General features: G+C 60.0%; 1 protein-coding gene across 5 annotated transcripts; it reads left to right on the top strand.

The window, feature by feature from the left end:
* The first annotated feature begins 17 nt into the window (after nt 1-17).
* FKBP6 (FKBP prolyl isomerase family member 6 (inactive)) lies at nt 18-24087 on the top strand. Of its 5 annotated transcripts, none has more exons than XM_002721977.6 (9): nt 19-168; nt 318-435; nt 804-893; nt 1696-1898; nt 2694-2813; nt 7980-8174; nt 8403-8512; nt 8870-8965; nt 23670-24087. In XM_002721977.6, exons 1-8 carry the CDS (start codon nt 112-114, stop codon nt 8961-8963), a joined length of 987 nt encoding a protein of 328 aa, XP_002722023.3. In that variant the 5' UTR covers nt 19-111; the 3' UTR covers nt 8964-8965; nt 23670-24087. The 5 variants fall into 5 exon arrangements, with proteins under 5 accessions (XP_089178121.1, XP_002722023.3, XP_089178120.1 ...); XM_089321994.1 differs by lacking the exon at nt 23670-24087 and adding an exon at nt 11571-11822; XM_089321995.1 differs by lacking the exon at nt 318-435 and having other exon boundaries at nt 18-168.

The following is a 24087-nucleotide window of genomic DNA, read 5'->3' as shown; positions in this document are numbered from 1 at the left end:
ACTGCGGGCCGACGCACATGCGCACACCGCGGTCACGTGCCCGCGGCGTTCCAGCCCCAGGCACGTGCTCCCCGCGCGTGCGACAGCGCGGGCGGCGGTTGCAGCAACGGCATGAGCGGCTTCGCGCGGCCCCGGAACGGCATGGCGCCGTCGGGAGAGGACTGCTTGGTATAAATGGGGGCGGTGGGGCAGGGCCCGGCAGGCTCGTGGCGGGGGTGGGGTGGGGGCTGTAAGGTCGTGGGGTGCGGTCCGCCGAGGGCCTGGGGCTCGCAGCGGGGCTGGGGCCCTGAGGCCCGCCGTCTTGCGGTCTCCGGCAGTCCGTGTACCAGCGGTTGAGTCAGCGGATGCTGGACATCTCCGGGGACCGCGGCGTGCTCAAGGACGTCATCCGGGAGGGCGTCGGGGAGCTGGTGACGCCCGACGCGTCGGTGCTTGGTACCACGGGGACCAGGCCCCCGCGTGAGCCCTCTGGGGTGGGCGCGGGGGCGGGGGCTGCGCTCACAAGGCGCGTGCGCGACGGCCGTGTTTGCCTTTGCGATAGGGGGAGAGGGAGGGCCTAATCCCCCCCCCACGAAACCTCCCGGAAGGGACCCCCTGGACCCCCCCTCACGGGAAGGGACTCCCCCCGGGAGGGACCCCCCTCCCCTGCCTCCCATCCCCCCCACTGCCCATCCCCCATCTCCCTTTTGTCAGAGCCCATGAGGGGCCCCGCTGTGGGGGAGAAGGAGCAGGTGTCTCTGCGGGGGGCTCCCTTACATTTTCATTATTTCTTTTTTTTTTTTTCCTCCCCTTCCGGGTCCCAGTCAAATATTCTGGCTACCTGGAGCACATGGACAAACCCTTCGATTCCAATTGCTTTAGGAAGTCTCCACGGCTCATGAAACTTGGAGAGGGTAAATGCCCCCCCCGGGGGGGCGGTGGGGGTGGGGGTGGGGGTCCCACTGCCCAGTGCTTTGAGCTGATTTTTTTCCGAGGCTGGAGTGTGGTCAGGCAGTCACACTCTCCCCCTCCCCTCCATGTTTGCCTTTGAAACCTGGGTGTCTGAGAGATGGCCTGCCTGGCAAGGTTGCCTGTGGGTTTCTGTGTCCTGTTTATCAAGTGGACGTCCTGCAGACACACTTGGGAGGAGAGAAGACTACTCGAGATCACAGCTTTTTTTTTTTTTTTTTTTTTTTTTTTTAAGACTTGTTTGTTTATTTGAGAGGGGGAGAGAGAGAAAGAGAGGTGTCATAGATCTGTTGATTCACTCCCCAAGCTGGGCTGATCTGAAGCCAGGAGCAGCTGCTGGGTCTCCCACGTGGGTGCAGGGGCCCAAGCACTTGGGCCATCTTCTACAGCTTTCCCAGGCCATTAGCTGGGAGCTGGATTGGAAGTGGAACAGCTGGGACTCGAACCAGTGCCTATGTGGGATGCCAGCTCCGCGGGTGGAGGCTTAGCCCACTGATGCAACAGCACCGGGCCCACGATCCGCAGCTGCTTTCCTACTAAGGACTTCACCAGGTGGTGGAAACTGACCCATGGTCAGGTGACCCCTGGGGGAGAGTCAGATGAGGGCCTGGGAGTTAGCAGCCTTGCGGGTGTGCTTAGCAAAGCCGCACCTCGCTCGGGGAACCTTTTTTCTGCCAGAGGCCATTTGGCTATTCACAGCCTCACTCCCTGGCCGCAGGAAATTCTCCGCTTGGGCATCTCTTGCAGACATTACGCTGTGGGGCATGGAGCTGGGCCTCCTGAGCATGCGCAGAGGAGAGCTGGCCAGGTTCCTGTTCACGCCCACCTACGCCTACGGGGCGCTGGGCTGCCCGCCCCTCATCCCCCCCAACACCACCGTCCTGTTCGAGATCGAGCTGCTGGACTTCCTGGACTCCGCCGAGTCAGACACGTTCTGCGCCCTGTCTGCGGTAAGTGGCTGTGGGTGCTGGGCGGCTCCCTGCAGGCTTGGCCCGGCCCCGCACCTCCGCTTCCTGGTGCCCGCCGTCGGCTCTGGGGCAGCACCTTGGGCTCACAGCCACCCTTGGCCTTGTCGCCACGAGACATCGTCAGCAGTAAGCGTGGCGTCTCAGCAAGGACATCTGTAACTGTCCTGTCTGGGGCTTGTGACTGAAAGGGGCTGGTAACCGACTGGGATACCTGGGCCAGCGGGTGGAGACCGGGCCGGGCCCGGCAAGCCAGGGTACACAGTCACTGTGCCTCACAGCCTGACACTCAGCCCCGTGCCTCGCTCTGGGCCTGCCAAGCCCATCAGCAGTCGTGGGCGCTGGCTTCGGCACGATAGTGCATCTTACTCTGGCACATCCGGGTTCCACCGCTGGTGCCCGACTTAGGGTCTCCGGGCCGGGTCCGGGACCGGGAGCCCTGTGGGTGATTCTGATACGTAGCCAGGGCTGCGCTGCGTGACCATGCAGGCTACCAGGGCTCTGGGCATGGCAGCGCCATTCGCTGCTTGTTGGCTGCATCGAGGCCGGGAGCCCTGATCCCTGTGCTTGGTGGGTTCCCCCAGCTCCTAGCTCCAGGGCAAGTGCTGCTTCGGAGAACAGGGTGGGAGGGCTCCAGCTGTGGATTGGCCTCGGCCCCACCCCGCGAGGGGCCTCTGCACACACGGGAAGTGGTTGACAGCTTGTCATATAAGAGAGCCACCCCCTCGGGGCAGGATGGTTTTTGGGGTCCACTGCTGGTTATTCTTATCTGGTCTCCAGGAGCAGCAAGACCAGTTTCCACTTCAGAAGGTCCTAAAAGTGGCAGCCACGGAGCGGGAGTTTGGCAACTACCTTTTCCGCCAGAATCGTTTCTGTGATGCCAAAGCACGATACAAGCGGGTAAGGGTGCTGGGGAGGCCGAGCGTCAGTGCAGCTTTCCAAACCATGGGCCGCTGCTTTCCCCTTCTGGCCGCCGTGGTGGGGAGCGTACCTGCTCCTGCTCGCCATGGCTTCTCACGAGAATGTCAGAAGCCGAGACAGAATCGCCCCATTCCACAACGATTCGAATGAGAGTGGGCGATGAAATCTGGTATGACGCCAAGAAGTGACAGGGAGAGGAACCAGGCTGGGTCTCCAAGGATCACACTTGAGTGGATGGCACACAGTGTCAAGGTCATTATCCTAACCGTGGCAGGCTGGACAGCTGGCCATGTTTGATCAGCACCACGGCTAACGGATTGGTTCAGTAAGGAATACGTGAGACCTTTGGAACCTCAAAAAAAAAAAAAAAAAAAAAAAAAGAACCATGAGACCTTGTCTTTCTTGCTACTCTTCATGGGCAGCCATTAAGAAAATCTCATTTTAGGGCCGGCGCCGCAGCTCACTAGGCTAATCCTCCGCCTAGCGGCGCCGGCACACTGGGTTCTAGTCCCAGTTGGGGCGCCGGATTCTGTCCCGGTTGCCCCTCTTCCAGGCCAGCTCTCTGCTGTGGCCCGGGAGTGCAGTGGAGGATGGCCCAGGTGCTTGGGCCCTGCACCCCATGGGAGACCAGGATAAGTACCTGGCTCCTGGCTCCTGCCATCGGATCAGCGCAGCGCGGCGGCCATTGGAGGGTGAACCAACGGCAAAGGAAGACCTTTCTCTCTGTCTCTCTCTCTCACTGTCCACTCTGCCTGTCCAAAAAAAAAAAAGAAAGAAAGAAAGAAAATATCATTTTAAAACTCCTCACGGTGCAGGGGAAGGCCCAGGAGAGGGAGCACGGAGGGGCGCCCCCGTGACGTGCGTCTTGCGTGGGTTGTGAGTGCGCGGAGCTGTGCGCCCTGTGCTGACCACTGAGTTTATATTCTTTGGTAACAAGACTCTGTTGCTGCAAAAACTCAAGTGGAAGAGAGAGACCAGCTAGCGTCTCGGCCTCGCCACGCTCCCGGCTGTGAGGGAGCTGCCTCCGTGGGTGGTGCTGACCGCGACTGGGTTTCCTCTCTGGTTTGCGGCTTGAGCAGGTTGTTCTGAGCGCTTCCTGTGTGCCAGTGTGTACCTGGGCTCCAGGGCCCAGGACGGTGTTCTGCTGAAAGCAGTAGCGCTGACAGCCCCTGGACTTGGGATTTCCCACCAGACTTCTGAAGGGAGCGCCCAGGGCTGCCAGAGCGCTGGCTCCGAAAAGCCGTCAGGGTCCCGGAGGCCCACCCTTCCCGGGTGCTAGTTCTCCGCCCAAGGAGGTCCCCCATTCCGTCACGCCGCAGGGTCATCAGGCCGCCAGAAGCGAGATGAGTCTGCTGTGTCTACATTCAGAACTTTCCAGAAGTCTCCCCCTACCCGCCAGTGACTTTTTAGCCCCGTTGGCCTGACCCGTGTCGCATACCCTCAGCTGTGCGGGCCTCTGGGCTGGGGTGTGGTGGGAGGAGAGGGCCCCAGGTCCCAGGGAACCATATCGGCCACGTGAGAAGGCACAGGCCTCGGCTTTGGGATGGCACATCTCAGCACCGTGACTTGTCAGGCTTCCCAGAAAACACCACTTGGCGCCCTCTGTCCGCCAGTCCTAGTGCCTGGTCCCCTGAGGCTGTCTCTTCAATGGTGCCTGCTGCCCAATTTCAGACAGACGCTGTCCGAGGATGGGCTTGGGGGCCCTTGCGACCTGGAGCTGTCCCTGTGGGACGTGAGGCTGCCACGTGGCTTGTCCCAGCCTTGTCACCACAGCTCTGAAAGTCAGCCGAGGGTCCGTACACGGTCCGTACAGCTGTGGAGCCTCTACCTCGCCCTCTCTCAGTCTCGCTCGTGTGCCCGACTTTCCCCATGGCGGTAGAAAGCGCCTTTGCGCGCGGTCCTCCAGGCGGGCCTAGCCTCCCCCGCCAGCCGCCGGGTTTCTGGGGCAGTGCCGCGCACTCGGGTCAGGCTGGAGGTGCCGGGCCCTCTGCACAGCTCCTGCCCCGCGGCTGCCCCGCGGTGCTGGCCTGTGGCTTTCCCATCCTTTTTCTCGCTGCGCCCGTACCGCTTTGTTCTGATGGAGTCCCTTGGCGTGGGCTCGGCAGACGCTTAGCTTTTGTAGTCCTCGGCTTGCCGTGGAGAGGTCTGGGTTGTCGTCGCTTTCCTTCCTACGTGACCTTTCTGCTTCTCCGTAGAGAAGCAGGATTTTAGGAGGGGTTTCCACCAGCGTTCCTAGGTTTTACAGCGGGGTGGGGTGTGAGAGTGTGTGTGTGTGTGTGTGTGAGTGTGGGGGGCGCCCTGAGCCCTCGGTCTCTGTCTTTCATTTCTCCTCGACCCTGGGACATGGTGCTCAGTTCTTTCTTTACTCACTCCTGTGTGTCTCGTGTGCAGATCAGACCTCGTGCACTGAGCGGTCCCCGGCTCCCAGCGTGCCCCCCTTTTCTGGCCCACCGTCTGCGAGCTTTCCTTGACGTTTTAAAACCATCTCTTCTAATGAATTTTTCATTAAAATGTTTTCCAAGGACCCTTTGTTCTATTTTTTCCCCAGATTTCTGTTCTTATTTTACGCATGCATTATTTTCTCTTTGATTCTTTGTGATTATAATTTTTAGATTTTCTTCCCTGTGTCTTTTAAATCTCAGTCCTTTTTATGTGTGTTCCGTGCCTTGGAGAATGTGGCCGTGGGCATTGTTCGTAGCAAGTCACAGAGACACGGAATAGCAGTACCCTAAACTCAGTCCCTCTCTCAGCACTGTCCCAGGCCGGGGGCACGCACACCACACCAGGCTGGGCCAGGCTGGCAGATGCCGGTGTCCGGTTGTGTGTGCCCTGCCCGAAAATGCCCATTCCTGTGGAAGCAGAACGGCTCAGGGATGCAGGAGGCGACACACACACACACACACACACACACAGCCAGGCTTCCCTCAAGTCACCAGGGAACTTCGGGTGACTGCCAAAGATTTCTTCAAAATATTGATTGTATTCATTTGAAAGGCAGAATGGGAGGGGCGGGGAGGAGAGACAGACAGACAGACATCCTCCATCTGCTGGTTCACTCCCCAAATGGCTGCAATGACCGGAGCTGGGCTGGGCCAAAGCCAGCAGCTTCATCCAAGTCTCCCATGTGGTGTAGGGGCCTAAGCACCTGGGCCATCTTCCATTGCTTTCCCAGGTGCATTAGTAGAGAGCTGAATTGGAAGCAGAGCAACCAGGACTCGAACCGGTGCCTGTACTGGATGCCAGTGTTGCAGGTGGCGGCTTGACCTGCTACACCACAGCACTGGCCCCAGCCACTGAAATTCTCGAGAAGCGTGGGAGAGCAGATGGGCCGCTGCAGGGACATGGTGGGTGGGTGGCCGTGTGGCCGGGTAGGGTGTTATGTGTAGGAGCGCAGTTTCTGGATCACATGGGAACTCCATGTTTACGTCTTTGGGGAGCTGTGCCAACCTGCAGCCCCACAGCCACGTCCAGGGTTAGAACTGCTTCCCATCGTTGTCAGCACTATTTCACATTTTACCAGTTAAAGCCAGGGTGCCGGCGCTGTGGCGTAGCGGGTAAAGCCACCGCCTGCAGTGCCAGCATCCCACATGGGCACTGGTTCTAGTCCTGGCTGCTCCACTTCCAATCCAGCTCTCTGCTAATGCACTTGGCAAAGCAGTGGAAAATGGCCTAAGCTTCATCCTGGTGTCTCACGTGGGTACAGGGGCCCAAGCACTTGGACTGTCCCCAGCTGCATTCCCAGGCAGCTGGATCCAGAGCCCGTATGGGATGCCAGCATTGCAGGTGGCGGCTTAACCCATTGTGCCACCATGCCGGCCCCGATGTTCTTTTCCAAGTGTTTTGGCTATTTGGATAACCTGGATTTCCGTGTGCAAATGTCCTTGTCCTTTTCTGCAAGAAGGCTTTTTAAACGTTGGCAGTGGGTGCATTGACTCTGTGCGTTGGTGAGGGCGAGGTGAGGGGAAGCCTTCCACCCCATGAGCGTGGGACAGCTTCCATTTCTGTAGGTCATCTTTCATTTTCCTTTTTTTTTTTTTTAACGTGACACACGATGGCGTGTGCTTACGGAGTACAGTGTGGCATTTCAGCACGTGTGTATGGTGTGTCCCGGGCGATCCAGACTAGCTGCCTGTTCCATCTCCCGCATGTTTCTCTGTGGCTGCAGCCACCAGCTCTCCTAGGTGCCCACGTAGTACGTAGTAGCCTGTGGGGGCCTGAGCCGCTGGGCTGTGTGACGCAGAACTTACTCCTCCTGCCCGCCCGTGTTCTGGCACCCGTTCCCACCTCCCTGCAGCCCCACCCCACCCCCTCGCCTGTGTGTGTGCACCACGTTTTCTCCCGCATCCACCTGTTGAGACGGCGCGGGGGATTCCCTGCTTGGCTGTTGAGAACGGTGCTGCCGTGAACATGGGAGTGCAGGTGTCTCCTGCCCAGAGTGCGTTCCTTCTCTTTGGGGACGCACCAGAAGAGGGGAGGCTGGATCCTGTGTGGGATCTGGTTTTGGTGTTTGAGGAGCCTCCATACTGTCCGCCGTGACGGCCGGGGTGGTTTGCATCCCCCCAACAGTGTGCTGAGGGCCCCTCTTCTCCCTAGCCTTGCCAGCGTTGGTTTTTTCTGAGTTTCTAACTGGCGTTCTGACACAGATGAGACGATGTTACGGTTTTCGTCTTCATTTCCTCGATAGCTAACGACACGGGATGTTTGCTCACGTGCTTGCTGGCCATTTATATTCTGAGAAATGTCTGTCCCGCTCATCTGCCCGTTTGAACAATGGTGTCCTGGGCGTGCTGGGTGTCGGTGCCTGTGTCAGGTGTCCGTTCCCCCCGTCCTGCCAGTGCCCTCTGCCCTCTGGATTGCTCCCTGGGCCCTGCTCTCTCGGCGGCGTTCTGTCGTGTGCACTGTACAAGCGTTGCACTTCTTTTAACTGCATTGCTACTCCTTTTATTTTTTATGCTATTTTAAATAGATTTTTCTCACTGTCGAGCTGAGTTATTGAATCTCATTTAGAGTACAGAAGTAGTGCTGACTTCAACATACTGCGGTCTCCCCGAATGTGTCTGTCAGCTTGAACAGTGCGTCGTGTGCGGGTTTTAGGGACACGCACAGCTGTGCCTCCTCCGAGCCGTCCGCCCTCTCTCTCGCCAGGCCTTGCTGCTCCTGCACCGGCGGTCGGCGGCCCCCGGGGAGCAGCACCTGGTGGAGGCCGCCAAGCTGCTTGTCCTCCTCAACCTGTCTTTCACGTACCTGAAGCTGGAGCGGCCGGCCCCGGCGCTGTGCTACGGCAAGCAGGCTCTGGACATCGACGACAAGAACACCAAGGCCCTGTTCCGGTGCGGACAGGTGAGCAGACGCCCAGGAAGGGCGTCTCCCTCCCAAAACAAGGACCATGTGTTGCTTTTCTTGCTGAAGTGTTGTGAATTTACAAAGCAAAGCAGAGGGTTCAGAGGGCGCAGACTGCTTAGCTGGGGCGGGGTGTGGGGTGTGAGAGCGTCCTGGCGCCGTCTCGCCTCCTGCGCCACGCGCCATGCGTGTGCCACGCGTGCTCTCGAAGCCTCTGCCTCGCCGCAGGCCTGTCTCCTCATGACTGAGTACGAGAAGGCCCGGGATTTTCTCGTCCGAGCCCAGAAGCAGCAGCCCTTCAATCATGACATCAACAGCGAGCTGAAGAAGCTGGCCAGGTGAGCGTGGCGGGGCGAGCGGGGGGCTCACGTCCCCACCGCGGTCCCCCGGATGCCAGCTGTAGGGAAGACTCTGAAAGTGGCCGTGTGTCCGTGGGCGTCTCCCCAGCGCCCCTCACCTGGGGCTGGAGCGGCTGTTTGCAGGGTGTTCCGTCCCTCTGCAGCCTTCCGTGGGGTCAGACTGGGAGGTGTGGGCAGCCCCTCTGCCTCCCGCGGCCCTCTGTTCAGAGGAGGGCTTTTCGTCCCGGGGCTCCCTTCCCCGCCCCCTACCCCTCTGGTCACTTCCTCCAATTCCAATTCCTGAGGAGGGCTGGGGGTCACATACTGCCTTCCCTGACCCCGCGATTCTGCCCGCAGCTGCTACAAGGACTACACAGACAGAGAGAGGGAGATGTGTCACCGGATGTTCGCGCCATGTGCCGACGGCCCGGCCGTGGCACAGCACTACTGAAGGTAGTGGCTGGCGGGGGTGACCCCGGATGGACCCCTGGGGGAGAGTGGGAGGAGACAGACCCACAGCTCACGGAGGGGCCCTGCCGGAAACATCACCCAGATGTTCGGGGGCTTGACCTTCGCGATTTAAAAAAAAAAAAAAAAATGTGTTGGTGCTGTACGCTGAACTGTGCTCACGGCTGCCTGGAGCGTGAGGCCCCGCGTGTGGGCCTTGGTGTAACGATGTCACTGGGCCTGGAGGTGAAGTCAGGCTCTGCTTAGTCCGGGGATTCTGAGACCCTGGAGACCACCAGCCCCGCTCTGCTCCTCAGCGCAGGGACAGCACAGGTGTCCCGGCTGGGGCTGGGCCGAGGCTCCTGCACGAACCTCACAGGAGCCAGCAGGGGGCAGCACCTCGGGCGCAGGAGATAACCTTTCATGCAAAGAGAGGCACCTGTGTGACACCTGCGTAGCTGGGCTGGTCCTGAGAGAATCCAGCAGGCAACAATAAGTACACAGCTGCCGACCGGCTCGGCCTCCCTTTGTGGCTGCCGTATCTCCCCAGCAGAGGGGCGGCAGCTGTGAAAAACCCACTCAGCCCCTGCACATGCGCACGTGCAGGATCTGCCATCAGGTGCATCCCGTGGTGTGAGAAGTCAATGTCGCGCCACTGCCCTCCCCTCCACACCTGTGCCGCTGACCCTGCCACCCGGCTTCTGGTTGGTGCCTGGGGACGTGTGCTTCTGGCCCGACGCTAGCCATGGGCTCGCTGCGAGGTGAGGCGTCCATCGATGTCCCATGGGACACTGGGAGCTGCGGCCTCACATTCTGGGCTGTGGCGGGCCTGCTGAGCTGTCAGTGAGACCCGGCTCTCCCTGGGCCGCCCCAGAACCGGGCCTGGGCCGCAGGCTTCCTCTGCACCTGCTTTACCCCCGGCCTTCCTGTGTGTGAGGCGTCAGAGGGTGACGATGCGTAGATTGTTTCCTGTGTATTTATAACCCTCAGCTGTTGATCGTGTCAGTGGAGAATGCATTGGGGCCAGAATGGCCACGGTGGCCGCGTCCCCTCTGCTGGCCACGTTGTGGCGTATTGTAGTTGTGTCTTTGATCTTTTTCCAGCTTCCCTGTTTGTGTGCTGTTCTTGTGGCCTCTGTGTCTGAGAGGCTAAAAATACAGTCCTCTGGACAAGCTAGTCTTAACTCACTGGGATCATTTCAGATGATGCTTTATATATTTTAAAGAGGTGTTTGAAAGGCAGAGTGCTACAGAGAGGGAGAGAGGAAGAGATTTCCCGGCTACCAGTTCATGCCCCAGATAGCCTTAATGACCGGGGCTGGGCCAGGCCGAAGCCAGGAGCCTGGGACGGCATCCAGGTCTCCCACGTGGGTGGCGGGGGCCAAGAACGTGGACCATCTTTGCTGCCTTCCCGGGACCATAGCTGGAGAAACGGGAGCAGCCGGCCCAGGAACCAGCACCCGTATGACATGCTGGCGCCGCGGGAGGCAGTTTAACTTGCTGCCCCTCTGCTGTATGCTCAGATGTTAGCTACGGACTCACAGGGCTCGCTCTGGGGAGCAAGTGTCCTCTCAGGCACAAGCCAGACCTGTCCCCATGGCGGGCCGAGGGCACCGTCGTCTCTGTCCGTGTACCCTCTGGCACCCAGGAGGCGTGGCTAGTGTTCGGGAAGCAAGGGTTGATGCAGCGTAGAAAGCTAGTGGTCATGAGAAATGCAGCCTCTGGGCTGGCTGGCAGGCTGTTATGGTCAGTGACGGAGGCCCACACTTAGCGTCGGCCAGGAAAGAGACGGGGGCCATGGGAGCAGCCCCCAGAATCCAGGCAGCGACTGCAGGTGGACAAGGGCTTCGGGAACGCGGCCTCTGCTTCCCTGCCCTGCCGCCTGACGCACCAGGCGCTGGCCCGCAGCCGGGCCGGGAACCTCACCCCTCCCAGCATCAGTGAGGGACGTGAAAGGGGGCTCGGATGGGCACGATGGCAGCAGGAGACAGCCGTGGAGCGGCGGGGGAGCTCCTGCAGTGCCTCCTGTTTGTGTGGGCCCAGCCGCCACTCCTCCCTCCGCCTGCCTCCTGAGCTGGGAAACCTGCAGCTCCTGGGACTGGGAAGCGGGCGACAGGAGGAGAGGCCCGTGCACGGCTCTGCCCGGTGCACCACTGCCGCAGCCTCTCTGCAGTTCCCAGAAAGCCCGGCAGAAGCCTGCGCCTCAGCGCCGTGTTCTTGGGGCTGCTCTGAGGAGTCAGGATCAGAGGTCAAAGGTTGACCCGCCCAGGTTTACCGCAGCCTCAGGCTGCTTTTCCTACTTCTGAGCAGTTGAGGCAGGAGGCCTGTATTTGCACATTGTACGTGAGCACACCCGTGGGTGGACCGTCGCGGGCCACCTGCGCACCGGAGCCCTGGGCACTGGCATCCTTGGGGACGCTGCGGCGGTGGTCTCTGTCCTAGCACCCCCTGCAGGTCAGGTGAAGCTTGCTTTGTGACCAGGGGACTTCCAAAGTGTATGGGCAGGGCCAGTGCTGTGGCATAGCGGGTAAAGCCGCCGCCTGCAGTGCTGGCATCCCATATAGGCTCTGGTTCTAGTCCCGGTTCTCCCAGCTGCTCCACTTCCCATCCAGCTCTCAGCTGTGGCCTGGAGAAGCAGTACAAGATGGCCCCGATCCTTGGGGCCCTGCACCCACGTGGGAGACCCAGAGGAGGCTCCTGGCTCCTGGCTTCAGATCGGTGCAGCTCCGGCCGTTGCAGCCATCTGAGGAGTGAACCAGCAGATGGAAGACACCTCTCTCTCTCTCTCTCTCTTTGCCTCTCCTTCTTTCTTCTTTCTCTTTGGAACACTGACTTTCAAATAAATACATCTTAAAAAAAAAAAAGGTCGTGGGAGAATGGGATGAAGAGATTGTTTCGGTGCAAGCCAGGGTGGCGCTCCCTGCATAGTTTCCTCTTAGCATGTGGTTTTCAATGTGCTGTTTGAAGGCCCCAAGTATGCATGGATTTAGATTTTTTTTCACTCCAAAGTAAACTCAGCTTTTGATTGCATTTTAGCAAGCTTTTTGTGGTAGTCATGTGTCTTGAGACCCTGGAGAGGGGTGCCCTGTCACTAGTGTCAGCTGTCTAGAGGGTGACACGTCGGGACCAGTGAGGAGACGGATGGAAGCTGGGCCTTGGGTGGGGGGGATGTCAGTGACAGCGAGCCCTCCCACTCGGGACCCATGCAGAGGTGCGGGTGTTGGGTACTTTGGATGAATGACCATGGGGAAGGGTCTGCTCCCAGGCCGCTCCAGCGTCTTCCACGGGAGAGGGTGCTGGCTTCCCTGTTAGGGTCTGAGCCGAGCTGGAGGGCCCTGGAGAGGCAGGGGCCTATGAGATCACCTGGCCTTCCTGGTCCCTCCATGTGCACCTGGCAGTGTCCAGCTGTGAGGCAAGGATGGCAGCTCCATCCTGCTGAAGTCGCCGCCAGCCGGGGTAGGCTGCACGGTCCTGCTCTGAGCGCGAAAATCCCCCGAGGGAAGGAAGGCGGTGGCCTAATTCAAGACAGAGTTTGCAGCCTGCTTGTTCAGAAGGGCAAGACAGGTGGCAAAGCAAAGTGCATGCTGGCAGGGAGGGCCTCCCTCTCCCACCCCGTGAGGCCGCCAGGGGCCCTGTATCTGGAGCTGTGCGGCCTGTGGGGTGAAGCCCAGGACCGCAGCCTGCTCTGCAGGCCTTAGGGGTCTCCTAGGACCTGAAGACAGAGCACACAGCAGCAGTGCAGGGAAATCCCGAGCCAGGCTGGGAGGATGTGCGTGGCGGGCGTGGGCGGCTGAGTGGGGACACCCCTGGGGGTCATGCGGAGTGGGCAGGGGGTGACAGTGAGGCATCTAGAGCTGAGGTTGGCTGTGGGCATGTTGGAGTGTGGGCTGCATTGTGTGGACGTCAGGAGGGGCAGGCGTGCTCCCAGCCGCGATCCAAGCCAGCTGAAGGGAGCTGTGTGGCAGGGCGAGGGAGGGTGTGCTCCGTCCTGAGACTCCTAGTGACAAGCCGGAATGTATGCAGAGGAGGAAGACCTGGCCCCCAAGGGCCTGAAAATGACCTACGGTGCCTGGTGGGCGGAGACGAGACGCACAAGCCCTGTGTGTTGCACCTGTTGCTACCCAGCAGCAGGGAGCCCAGCAGGAGTGAGGCGGGCAGGCTGGCCTCCTGCAGCCCGCAGCACTCAGCGAGTCACTGAGAGCGGAGGAGGGGACCCCCCACGCCCTCTGCCCCTCTGTCCGTCAGGCTTGGGTTCTGGATCGTTCCCGGAACACTGTTCGCCATTTGTTAGTTTCTTGTGCTTAGCTCTCACGTTTTGATGAGTTTTGCTAGAAGTGCATATCCCACTTCATGGGCCAGGTATTCTTGCCATGTTTTGTGAGGATCAGTGTCCTTACCTAATGCCTGCGCGTGCCCGGCCTCATCTCTCGTTTGCAGACAATGAACCGACTCGGCAGAGCGGAGTCCCTTGCCTGGTACACAGCTGCTAAGTGACAGAGCCAGGGGCTCCAAACCAGCAGTGTGGTCCACAGCCACCAAGTTTAAAAACCATGAGTACGGCAGGAAAGGGAGAACAAGCTTAGCCTTTAACTGTTTCTCCTGAGATTGTCTGTTTGGCCAAACGAATACTGCGTTCGTATTGCTGTTCCTTAGCAGCCTGGGACCCAGAACTGCTGCTTCCTGCCGTGCTGTGATACAGTGCCACCTTCTGCCCCCGCAGCTCCTGGCCCAGCCTCTTTCTCGCTGCGTAAGGACAGCAGTGCACACAGACGGATGCTTCTGCTTCCATAAAGTACAGTCAGCATGTCCTGCCTCCAGTCTGTGTGTGAGAGCAGTGCTGTGCTGATGTGTTTCTTAGAGCTTATGTTTTCCTGCAGTTTCTGGTTACCTTTTTAGTTGGTTGAGCCGTTTGCCTTTGCCATAGCCACACCGCATTCCGTACCCTGTGGTGCCGTGGGATCTGTGACTCCCTTCTCTTCCAGGGGACCTCTCCAATCTTCCTGGGCTGCTGCCGACCCCCAGCTGCTGGCCGGGGACTACCCTAGCTCCTGGGTTAAATCCATTGTTTCCTGGATTCCTCTTCTTGATTTACTTCCTTTTTCTGATATTTTTCTAGCAACTTCCAAAAATTGATGCATAATCTCTTGATAAGTGATTTGAATCTTTATATGTCCAAGAAGTGACTTTTATTAGGGCTTCACATTTGGCTAAAAATATATGCCTGGGAGTCTGGCATTGTGATGTTAACAGGGTAAGCCACCGCCTGTAATACTGGCATCCCACGGGGCATCAGTTCAAATCCCAGCTGCTCTACTTCAGGTCCAGCTCCCTGCTAATGCACCTGGGAAAGCAGCAGCAGATGGCCTGAGTGCTTGGGCCCCTGCACCCATGTGGGAGACCCGGATGGAGTTCCAGGCTTCATCCTGGCCCAGCCCCAGCTGTTGTAGCCATTTAGGGAGTGAACCAGCAATTGGAAGATTTGCCGCACCACCACTCTGCCTTTCAAATATGTAAAATCTTACCCAAAAAACCACGTATGCTTGGGAGTTTGAGAGTGAAAAGAACCTGCCCCTGCTGAGATGAGTTCCCAGGGTACCCCCTCCCCATACACCGCCTCCCACCCCACCCCCCATAGGCATCCCCCACGCCCCCACCCATCCTGCTCTGCTGCTGCGTGGCCCGGCCCCTCTGCTCCTCAGCTGCAGCCGCACCCGCACGCGAGGGCGTAAGCCTGAGCAGACTCTCCTGGGTGACCGCGTCTGAGAAGTGCTTCTGTCTGGAACCTTCAGCATCTCTGATCTCGGTTCTCAGGGGCACGGTGTCCAGGTGCCCAGTGCCCAGGTCCTGGAGGCAGGCCCCGCGCTGGCTGAGTCGGCTCCTTCCGGGCAGAGAGCCTCGCGCTGTTTGTCCCACTGGTCCCTGCCCATGGCTGTCGGGGTGCGTGTTGGCTTCCCATGGGGTCCTCTGAGTTCTACGTTGCCCTAAAATGTTCCCGCTGCCCTCACTTAGGAAGGGTCTCTGTCCCACCCGACTGCCATCTCAGCTGTCAGGTGTTTGGCTCCAAGCCCTGGCCAGCTGCCCCTTTGTAGTGGTGGCCATCTCGTCTCCCTTCGTGTCAAGAAAAATCTCAGACGTCCACAGCTCGAGAAAGTGGCCTTGGCGCCTCCCCCTGCACCCGGCGTCAACGCCGCAGTGGTGGCAGAAGCCCGCGTTTTCCTCTGTGACCCACACTCCTCCTGGCTTCCGCTCTCGCCCCCTGAACGCTCCACCTCTGACACCAGCTGTGCCGCCCCGGCTGGCTGCCTGCGGCTGAGTTCCCTTCCCACGCAGACCTCCTGGGGTGAGGGCCTTGCCCCACGCCAGGCCCGAGTGCAGGTTGTCAGCTGTTGGGGCATCGCACCCTCCCCTCCCTGGGCCGCCACGTGCTGGCGTGGCTCGCAGAACTTGGGCGCACCTCCTTAGGCTTGTCGGGGTAGTCTAAAGGTGAACAGTGCACGGACAAGGTACAGGGAGGCGCCAGGCCGCTCTGCCGATCCCGATCTCTCGAGTGTGTGCCAGGAGGCTGCGTTCTGTGGGCCTGAGAGATGCGGGGCCGGCTTGGTCTGGGCTCCTCTCCTGTCCTCTCCCTTCCTGAGTCGCACCACGGGTTCTCTAGGGACTGTCCAGGAGTCGCAGACCCACACAGCCCGGGGTTTCGGGCGCCGTGTGCCAGGGCAGAGACCAGGCTACCCGTGGTGAGCAGCAGGGCAGCGCACCTCGCTGAAGACGCTGCCCCGTTCTCTCGTGCCCGGCTCCTGTACGGCGTCAGCTGAGCCAGCACAGGTGTAGCCGGTTGAGAAGGTCACCCCTTGGTCTCAGCAGACATTTGTGTGATGTCCCTCGTAGCTCCTCGCTCTCTGCGCCTCTGCTGCTCTTCCTCCTGACACCGCGGCCTTTGGAAGGCGTTGCCACACCGGGTGGGCCAGGCTGCGGGCGGAGCTGCCTTGCAGGTCGGGAGGGCTCCCCGCCGGGCGCCACTTGTGCCAGAGGGGGCGGCAGAGACACAGCCACCCATCAGGCCCCTAGGATTTCTGATGCAAGGTTGAGACATGGCCATGGGTTCCTGCGGAGGAACCATCACTGCTGCCTGGGACCGAGGCGTCCCACGGGGTTGGGGAAGAAGCCAGCACGGAGCGGGGCAGGCCTCTCCCGGGTGTGCCTGGCTCCCCCAAGGCTGAGAGCTGAGTGAAGACCTGTGCGTCTGGGCGCCATCCTGAGCAGATCACAGCCCGTGGGAGCTGCTGCTGTGGCTTCCTCGCCCCCTCTGACCCTCCTTCCCCCTCCTCTCGCCTTTTTTCCTTCTCAAAATGAAGTTGCCTTTTCCCCAGGGACCCGGCAAACTGTGAGACAGTGTCTGGATGTCCTGGGAATCCTCGGCTCAGGTGTCACTGAGGTCATTCCTTTGTTGTGCGACTATAAATAGCCCCCACCCTGGGAAGCATTTCCTGGGGCCGGTTTCTGCAGCCCCCACTCCCCTGCCCACATCCTGCCCTGGCAGCCGCAGGCGGGGGAGGGGGGTCCTGCTTCCTGCTGGCTCTGCTTCAGAGGCTGCTTCCCGAGCCCTGGGTGGCTCCTCGCCTGGCGGAGCTGGGATCCGGGATGCAGGATCCGGGAGTGTGCCAGGCCGGTGCAGCCCCTGTGGACAGAGCAGTCACCCCTCTGAGGTCACAGGTCACGGGGGCTTCCCTGAGGTCTGCTCCGCAGAGGCCCTGGGGTGCTGGCTTGATCCAGTTTGAATTTGGGGTTCAGCATAAACCCTGCACGATGCTTGACAGGAACTTGGAGAAATCAGCAGACAGTGTCTCGGTGGGAGGGGGAGGAGTCCCGTGGGGCTTCCTGACTGCCAGGTTCTAGGGGGGTCCTCGTCCGGGCCCTCCTGAGCAGCCTGCGGCTGTGCCCCTCACCTGGGCTGCTCTGCCCACAGACCCAGGGTGTCACCGAGGTGGCCTGGGGTGTACTGGAGACTTTGAAGAATTGCAAAGAAGGCTGCAGAGCGTTGGGTGAGAGGAGCGAAGGGCTACGAGCAGAAGCCCTCCCTGCACGGGGACCCTGTGCGCTGGCATCGCGTCTGAGCAGATGGCAGTGGGGGCAGAGCCGTGCTGCTGGTCTCCTGGTGCCACGGGCTTCACCTGTTGTCACAAGGAGACACACACTCACTCACACAAGTGCACGGGCGAGTGTTCCCATCTAGGGTCTACTCCCCGAATACCTGCAGTGGCCGGGGCTGGGCCGGGAAGTACTCCATCCGGGCCTCCCCCAGGGGTGGCAGGGACCCAAGTACTTGAGCATGCCCTGCTGTCGTCTCCCTGGTGTGCATCAGCAGGGAGCTGGAAGCAGCAGTCGGAGCCAAGATTCAGACCCAGGCACTCGCTCTGGGGTGGGAGTGTCCCGACTAGTCTGAGCACTGCACCAAACGCCGGGCAGCTTCATTTGCTGGTGGCTGGCTGTGCGGCCGAGAACCTGGGCAGATCTCTCTCGGCTTCCTGACCCTTCTGTCAGAGGCGGCCTCTGTGTTTCCCTGTCTCTCTCCCACGCCCTCCCTCCCATTATCTGCTGTCATCATGGCACCCCTCCCCCCCCCTCCCCCTCCCCTCTCCCTTTCTCATGCTCCTGCTTCCTCCTCATGGGAGAATCCAGGAAGAGTCTCCACTCCAGACTCCCTCCTGCTGAGTGTGGCCCCATGTTCCCAGACACTGGAAGTTGGCCCAGAACACCTTAGGGGGTTGCCTCGCTCTCAGCTCCCCTGGGAAGTACAATTCTCTGGCGCATGGTGACACAGGACCGCCCAGCCTGCCCCTTCTCGGCTTGATCCTTTCTGCCCTGGCTGGGGTCAGCGCAGCGGTCATCTTGGGAACCTCCTTCTCTGTGCCTGGGCCGAGAGACTGTCGCCATCCTCAGCCGGGAGAGGGCAGCCTGGGCCAGACGGTGATGTGTGTGTGGTGGGGGAGTTCAAGGACTGTGTTAGGGGGCAAAGCCCCACCATTTGGTGTTGAGTTGGGGCCAGATGAGGGGGCGGGGTCTAGACTTCCTGCGCTGATGGCTGGGCTGTGGGGATGCTGGCAACAGCTCTTTAGTTTATGGGTACCGGCAGGGCGTCCAGGCGGAGGTGACTTGCACGCAGCTGGACATGAGTCGGGGGTGGAGGTCAGGAGAGGCAGGGGCCAAGCCAGGAGCACACAGAGGGCAGCCAGTTCCAGGGTGGGAGGGAGGCGTCCAGTGGGAGTGCAGGGAGAGGAGGGCCGTGGGCTGAGCCCCTGTGGAGACCAGGGGACCAGAGCAGGGATTTGGGTCTTCCACGAGCCCCAGATTCAGTGTCGCTGACCTCCGGGGCACCTCCAACAGCAGCAGAGGTTAAAGAGCCCCTAGCGGCTGGGTGGCGTTGGCTGCAGTGGGGCAGGTACCTCTGGTGACTCCTGCCGCCTTTATCTGTGTGCTGGTGTGAGCTCTGGCGGCACCCCCAGCTCTGGCTTTCTGCTGACGCACACCCTGAGAGGCAGCAGGCAGGCTCCAGTACTCGGGCAGGCGGCCCACAAGGGCCCAGCAGCCGAGTCAGCTTTGCAGCAACTGCCTGGTGGCGTGGCAGGACCAAGCAGCCCAGGGGACCCAGCACCACGTGGGAGCGGGCTGGGCTGGGCCGCTCGTAAGCCCTCAGCCATGAGTATTTGAGACGCACAGTGGGTCCTGAGGGTTCTTGGTTATGCGTTTTGAGGAAGAGAAGCAGTCAGATGGCTCCGGGAGGGTCCACGAATCTCCCCCTGGGCTCTGTACAAGGTCTGCTCACTTTGTGGGGTCTTGAAGAGGAAGCCCCAGCTTCTCTCAGTCTTTTCAAAGGACCACGTGATCCCTGCCAGCTTCCGGAAGCTTCTTAACAGATGCCACTGTGTCTGCTGTGGGGCCCGGCTGGAGCGGCCGCCCCGTGGCAGCAGCAGGAGGCGCCCCTGCCCCACGCCCCTTGGACCTTGACCTTGGATTTGCGGCACCGACATCTGGGGCTCTGCAGCTCGTGGCTCCAGGGTCCTGTTGCTGCCTTCTCTGTTACGTGTTCACACTCTGCTCTGATTCCCGCTCAGTGTCTTATGTGATTGTTGTGGGCCGCGATCGTATCACTGCATGGGCTTGTGTTTCACGTTCACCGTGCCTTGTTCCAAGGCCACTGGCGGCAGCTTGTGTGGTATGAATACGGGGACTCGGGGCCTGCCCCGTTGGGTCCCTGACTCCATTGTCCTGGGAGGCCCTCCGGCTGCCCTCTACGAGCCGCGGAGCCGCGCCAGCCTTTATCTCTGACTTTGCTCCTCTGTGCGCTCTGTGTTGGGTTTTCAAAGCGAAAGGGGAGCTTGTCCATTCTGGTGCATTCTCCTCTACCCTGAAGTGTCCCATTCATTGGCTCCAGTGTGAGAGGTGAGCACCCTCCCACGGGGTCTGCTCCACAGTATTGATAATGAGTGGATTTTTGGAGCGTTCTGTGGGACGCGGGCGAGGCCGAAGGAAGTGATGTTTCTGTTTTCTCGCGCACACTTCTCCCTGTGGGCGTTCTCAGACCTGCTCAGAGGCGCGAGGACGGACCGTGCCCAGCTTTCTGCTGCTGTGTGTCTAGCCACCTTCCTCTTCACTGGAGGTACTCGCATTTAAGTGCTTAGAGCTTACTCAGGACAGTTTTTAAAGGAAGCAGCAGGTTCCCCTGGTGCCCAGCCCGCTCTGCAGAGCTCTCGGCGCATCTTCCGGAAGTGTTGGCGAACCTCCAGGTCGGGGGTGTAGACGCAGCCGTCTCCACAGAGGGCATTAGACGCGTAGACGCTCTGTGCTACTGGTTTAATGCATTCGGGGTTTCTCCTGAGCACACTTCTTACATGAAGTGTCTGAGTGGCGTTCCGGCGTCTGCAGTGTCATGTTTACAGGTGGTCCGTAGCTGCTGGATGGGAACTGGCGTGGGCATTAGCCCGCACCTGGGTTTTCTGTGCCCTGGTCTAAAAGCCTTGGGCACGGCGGAGGAATGTGTTTCTGCGGCGGAGGCTGATGCCGCTGGTGGCTGTGCCGGCATGCCGTCACCCCCCACCCCCGACATGGCGGGCACGCGCACCCCTGGAGCAGGAGCTGCCTCGTCTTTGCCAGTCGGGCACTCCAAGGCCCCTCATGGGAATCTCTCCGGGTGTTTGCAGGGGGAGGCGCCCTTCCTGTAGACCGCCTGTGTGCTGGTAAGCGAGCCAACACACAGTGATGCCAGTCGGCTCCGGGGGTGTCGTCCCATGCGCTGGCACCGCCCACCTTGCCTTCTGAACAGAGTGTGCATCCCACACTTCACTCCCATCTCGTCCAGCTGTGTGGCCGGGCACTCACGGAGGAGCGACACTGGGGGGTGTCTCGCGACCCTGACGGAGCCGCTGCCTCTTAGACCATCGATGTCATGTAACAATGGCTTTTGGTTGTGATCTATTACTTTTTTGTAAACTACGTTAAGGAAATTTTTTAAAGATTTATTTATTTGAGAGAGACAGACAGAAAGATCTTCCATTCACTGATTCACTCTCCAAACAGCCTCAATAGCCACATCTGGGCCAGGCTGAAACGAGGAGCCAGGAACTCTGTCCAGGTCTCCCATGTGGGTGCAGGGGCCCAAGCACTTGGCTCATCCTCCACTGCTTTCCCCGGCGTATTGGCAGGGAGCTGGACTAGAAGTGGAGCAGCGGAGACTTGCACCAGTGCCCATGTGAAATGCTGGTGTCATAGGCAGTGGCTTAGCCCACTGTACCACAGCGCCAGCCCCTAGACTAGTTTCCCGGCAGGCCCTGGGCCTGGAACTCCAGCTGGTCAGCACCTCCACGTGGCCTGGCAGAGAGGCACGGCTATTTTCCAGGTGACTGCCGCAGAGATGGGAGGTTGCTGCTGCGTGTTCTCCCTGCCTGCTTGGGACTGGAAAGGAACGCGCCCTGCCACAGCCTCCGCGCTCACGCCCATGCCCCATCCCCTCTTCATCCTCTGACTCCCAGAGTCCAGCAAGTTGCCAGTTACGTCCGCCCGAGGCTAAGGCGGGCTCATTCCTCCAGGTGCGCCTTTTGGCAGCCCTGCCTTTTCCGTTCAGCCCCCAGCCCGGTGCGTGGTGATCAGCTCTGACAACCTGTGCGCACGCGGCCTCCAGGGGGACCCCTCACTCCCACAGCTGTCCCGAGACGCGAGGGGAAGGGGAGGGGCGTGGTGAGGGTGTGGACGTCACCTCTGGAGCAGTGAGCAGTGCGGTCTGAGCTGAGTCAAGGAGAGGGTCCGCGTTTTCGCAGTCGGCCGTGAGGGAGGGCAGGAGCGACGTGGCCAGCACCGAAGCGGGCGTTGGCTCTTCACTCGCTCGCTTGCCTTCCCCCGCTCTGATTGTGAGGTTTTATCCACTGTTGGGACTCTAGCACCCGTTTTATTTCCATGGTAATGAACTTAAGCCTGTGCAGACGCGGAGCTCAGAAGCTGTCTCTGGGTGCGCATGCGACTGCTTTGAAGACTCGCTCTCTCTCTTTTTTTTTTTTTTTTTTACTTATTTATTTATTTGAAAGAGTTACACAGAGAGAAGAGAGGCAGAGAGAGAGAGAGAGAGAGAGAGAGGTCTTCCATCCGCTGGTTCACTCCCCAGTTGGCCACAATAGCTGGAGCTGCGCCGTGCTGAAGCCAAGAGCCGGGAGCTTCTTCCAGGTCTCCCATGTGGGTGCAGGGGCCCAAGCATTTGGACCATCTTCTGCTGCTTTCCCAGGCCACAGCAGAGAGCTGGATCGGAAGTGGAGCAGCTGGGACTTGAACTGGTGTCCATATGGGATGCCAGCACTGCAGGTGGCGGCCCTACCTGCAACACGACAGCACCGGCCCCTGAAGGCACTCTTAGGTGTCATTGTCATTCTGTTCCTAAGCTTTAGAGATGTTTGCAGAACTCAGTTAGCTGCCTCTCTGGACTTGTCGTCCAGCTGGCTTCTGGCCCCTCACTGGACGCTGCTGGTGTGAAACTGCAGACAGCCCAGACTCCTGAGAAGCATGAGGGCCCTGGCACCGTTGAATTGATGTGGCACAGCAGGTAACGCCGCTGCCTGCGGTGCCCACCTCTCATATGGGCGCCGGTTCGAGTCCCAGCAGCTCCGCTTCCGATCCAGCTCTCTGCTATGGCCTGAGAAAGCAATGGAAGATGGCCCAAGTGCTTGGGCCCCTGCACCTGTGTGGGAGACCAGGAAGAAGCTCCTGGCTCCTGGCTTCAGTCTGGCTCAGCTCTGGCCATTGCAGGCACTTGGGGAATGAACCAGCAGATGGAAGATATCTCTCTCCCCCTCTCTCCCTTCCTCCCTCCCTCCCTCCCTCCCTCTCTCTCCCTTTCCCCACCTCCCTCCCTCTCTCTGTAACTCTGTCTTTCAAATAAAACAAATCTTTAAAAAAAAATTGCAGCCCAGGCTGTCTTTTCCTTCTTTTTAAATTTATTTTATTTATTTGAAAGGCAGAATTAGATCGTGTATCTGCTGATTCACTCCCCAGAGGTCGAAACAGGACGGGGCCAGGCCACAGCCAGGCGCCTAGAACTATGTGCCAGTCTCGCACGTGGGTGCAGGGGCCCAAGCACATGGGCCATCTTCTACTGCTTTCCCAGGCGCATTAGCAGGGAGCTGGATCAGAAGCAGAGCAGTGCCCCCATGGGATGCTGGTGGCTTTACCCGCTACACCACCGTGCTGGCCCCTGGACGCTGCTCTCCCTGGCTATTGTGTTTTTGCTGACTCGCCCCTTTATCCGAGGGAGAGGAGCCCTGCGCGGGTGACTTTGAGGTTTGAGAGCTGACTGGCACCACTTTCCTTCTAGTAAGTGGTTAGGGAGGCCAGGTCCTGGAGCGGAGGGTCAGCCCCAGGGAGCGCACTCAGGTCGGCCCCCTCCGCTGCTGTCCCCACAGGTTCCCCCTCCCCCCTGCAGCAGCACCCTCCCCAGCACAGCCGCAAGAGCAGGGCACCGGCAGAGCCGCCCCCGGGGGACAGGACTCTAGACGGGTATTTGGCCGTAGGAGAGTAGAAACGGGGGGCTGGCTGGCAGGCAGCGCTGGCAGAACCACGAGGAGCTGTCCGGGTACTTCGGCTTGTGTCCCCTTGTTAGAAAGCTGTCCCTCCCGGTCTCGCAGCTCAGCCACCCTGAGCCACGCGTTTGTACCTGGGGAAGCAGAGGATGTGTAGCTCGGCCCGGTCGCCCAGTGGAGATCGGGTACCCAGGAGAGGACGAACTTTGCTGTGTTGCATCTGCCACCGCACGCACGTGTCCTGGCTGTGGCCCACACACAGGAAAATGGCACTGGGCCGCGGGGAGAGCTTTGCCCAGGCTACTGGTGTGTGCAGCCTAAGGGGCTTGCAGCTGCCATGGCCCATCCTTGGCCCCTGGGGCATTGTCACCTTTATACGGTGAAGGAAGGGGGACTTCTTGTAAAATCGTGGAGAGAGGCTGGAGCCGTCTCGGGGCCTTGTCTGAGATCCGGCCGCTGTGCTCTCGATTGGACGTTTCAAAGCCACTGAACTAATTGGCCAGTTTCCCAGGGCCCATGTAGCGGCTGTCCCGATGGCTGGCAGCGTCACTGGCCGTGCCCATTCCCTCCGTGAGCGTGGGCGTGGCCTCACCGGGGCGCCCCAGGGTGTGTAGCTGCTGTCGAGGGGTGTTGCTGACGTTTGTGTTTGGTTTCTAGAGTCTTCAGCAGCTGCGAGCCAGAGCGGTGGGTGCTGCTGGAGTCTCCTCGCCGAGGGGAGGGGGCCGATGAGCGCCCCCGCGCCCCGCTGCCCGGCCTCGGCCTCGTCCGCGCCGACACGCGCCCGTGTGTTTTCACAGGTGCTGTTTTCTGTTCGCTTTTCCACGCGCAGTGGGGAAAGTGTAGCTACTGCCACAGAGAAGGGCTATTTTTAAAGGCAGTTTCTTGCTCTTTTTTTTTAAGTGGAGTTAGTCCTTGGCTTTTCTCCCAGGCCCAGCCCCCTTCCGGCTGCTGCCGACTCTGGGTAAACACAAATAGAGGTGGCTTTGTGTGTTCTGTGGAGTTCTCTGTTTTGAAGACAGAATTATGTTACCAATGTTTTTGTTGTAAGTAAATAAAGTACTTCCTCGTCCTGGCA

The sequence above is a fragment of the Oryctolagus cuniculus genome, chromosome 19 (genome assembly GCF_051225735.1).
Source record: "Oryctolagus cuniculus isolate XC-2025 breed Fujian yellow rabbit chromosome 19, ASM5122573v1, whole genome shotgun sequence".
NCBI lineage: Eukaryota > Metazoa > Chordata > Mammalia > Lagomorpha > Leporidae > Oryctolagus > Oryctolagus cuniculus.
The sequence above is the reverse complement of the archived record's forward strand: the minus strand, read 5'-3'. Positions and strand labels throughout refer to the sequence as shown.

What these genes read in the sequence shown, in the direction of transcription:
- FKBP6 (XM_002721977.6), top strand. Translation starts at nt 112, where the DNA reads ATGAGCGGCTTCGCGCGGCCCCGGAACGGCATGGCGCCGTCGGGAGAG. An exon ending in GCCCGACGCGTCGGTGCTTG is followed by an intron (nt 436 to 803) that starts GTACCACGGGGA and finishes TCCGGGTCCCAG; the next exon opens with TCAAATATTCTGGCTACCTG. An exon ending in CGTTCTGCGCCCTGTCTGCG is followed by an intron (nt 1,899 to 2,693) that starts GTAAGTGGCTGT and finishes TCTGGTCTCCAG; the next exon opens with GAGCAGCAAGACCAGTTTCC.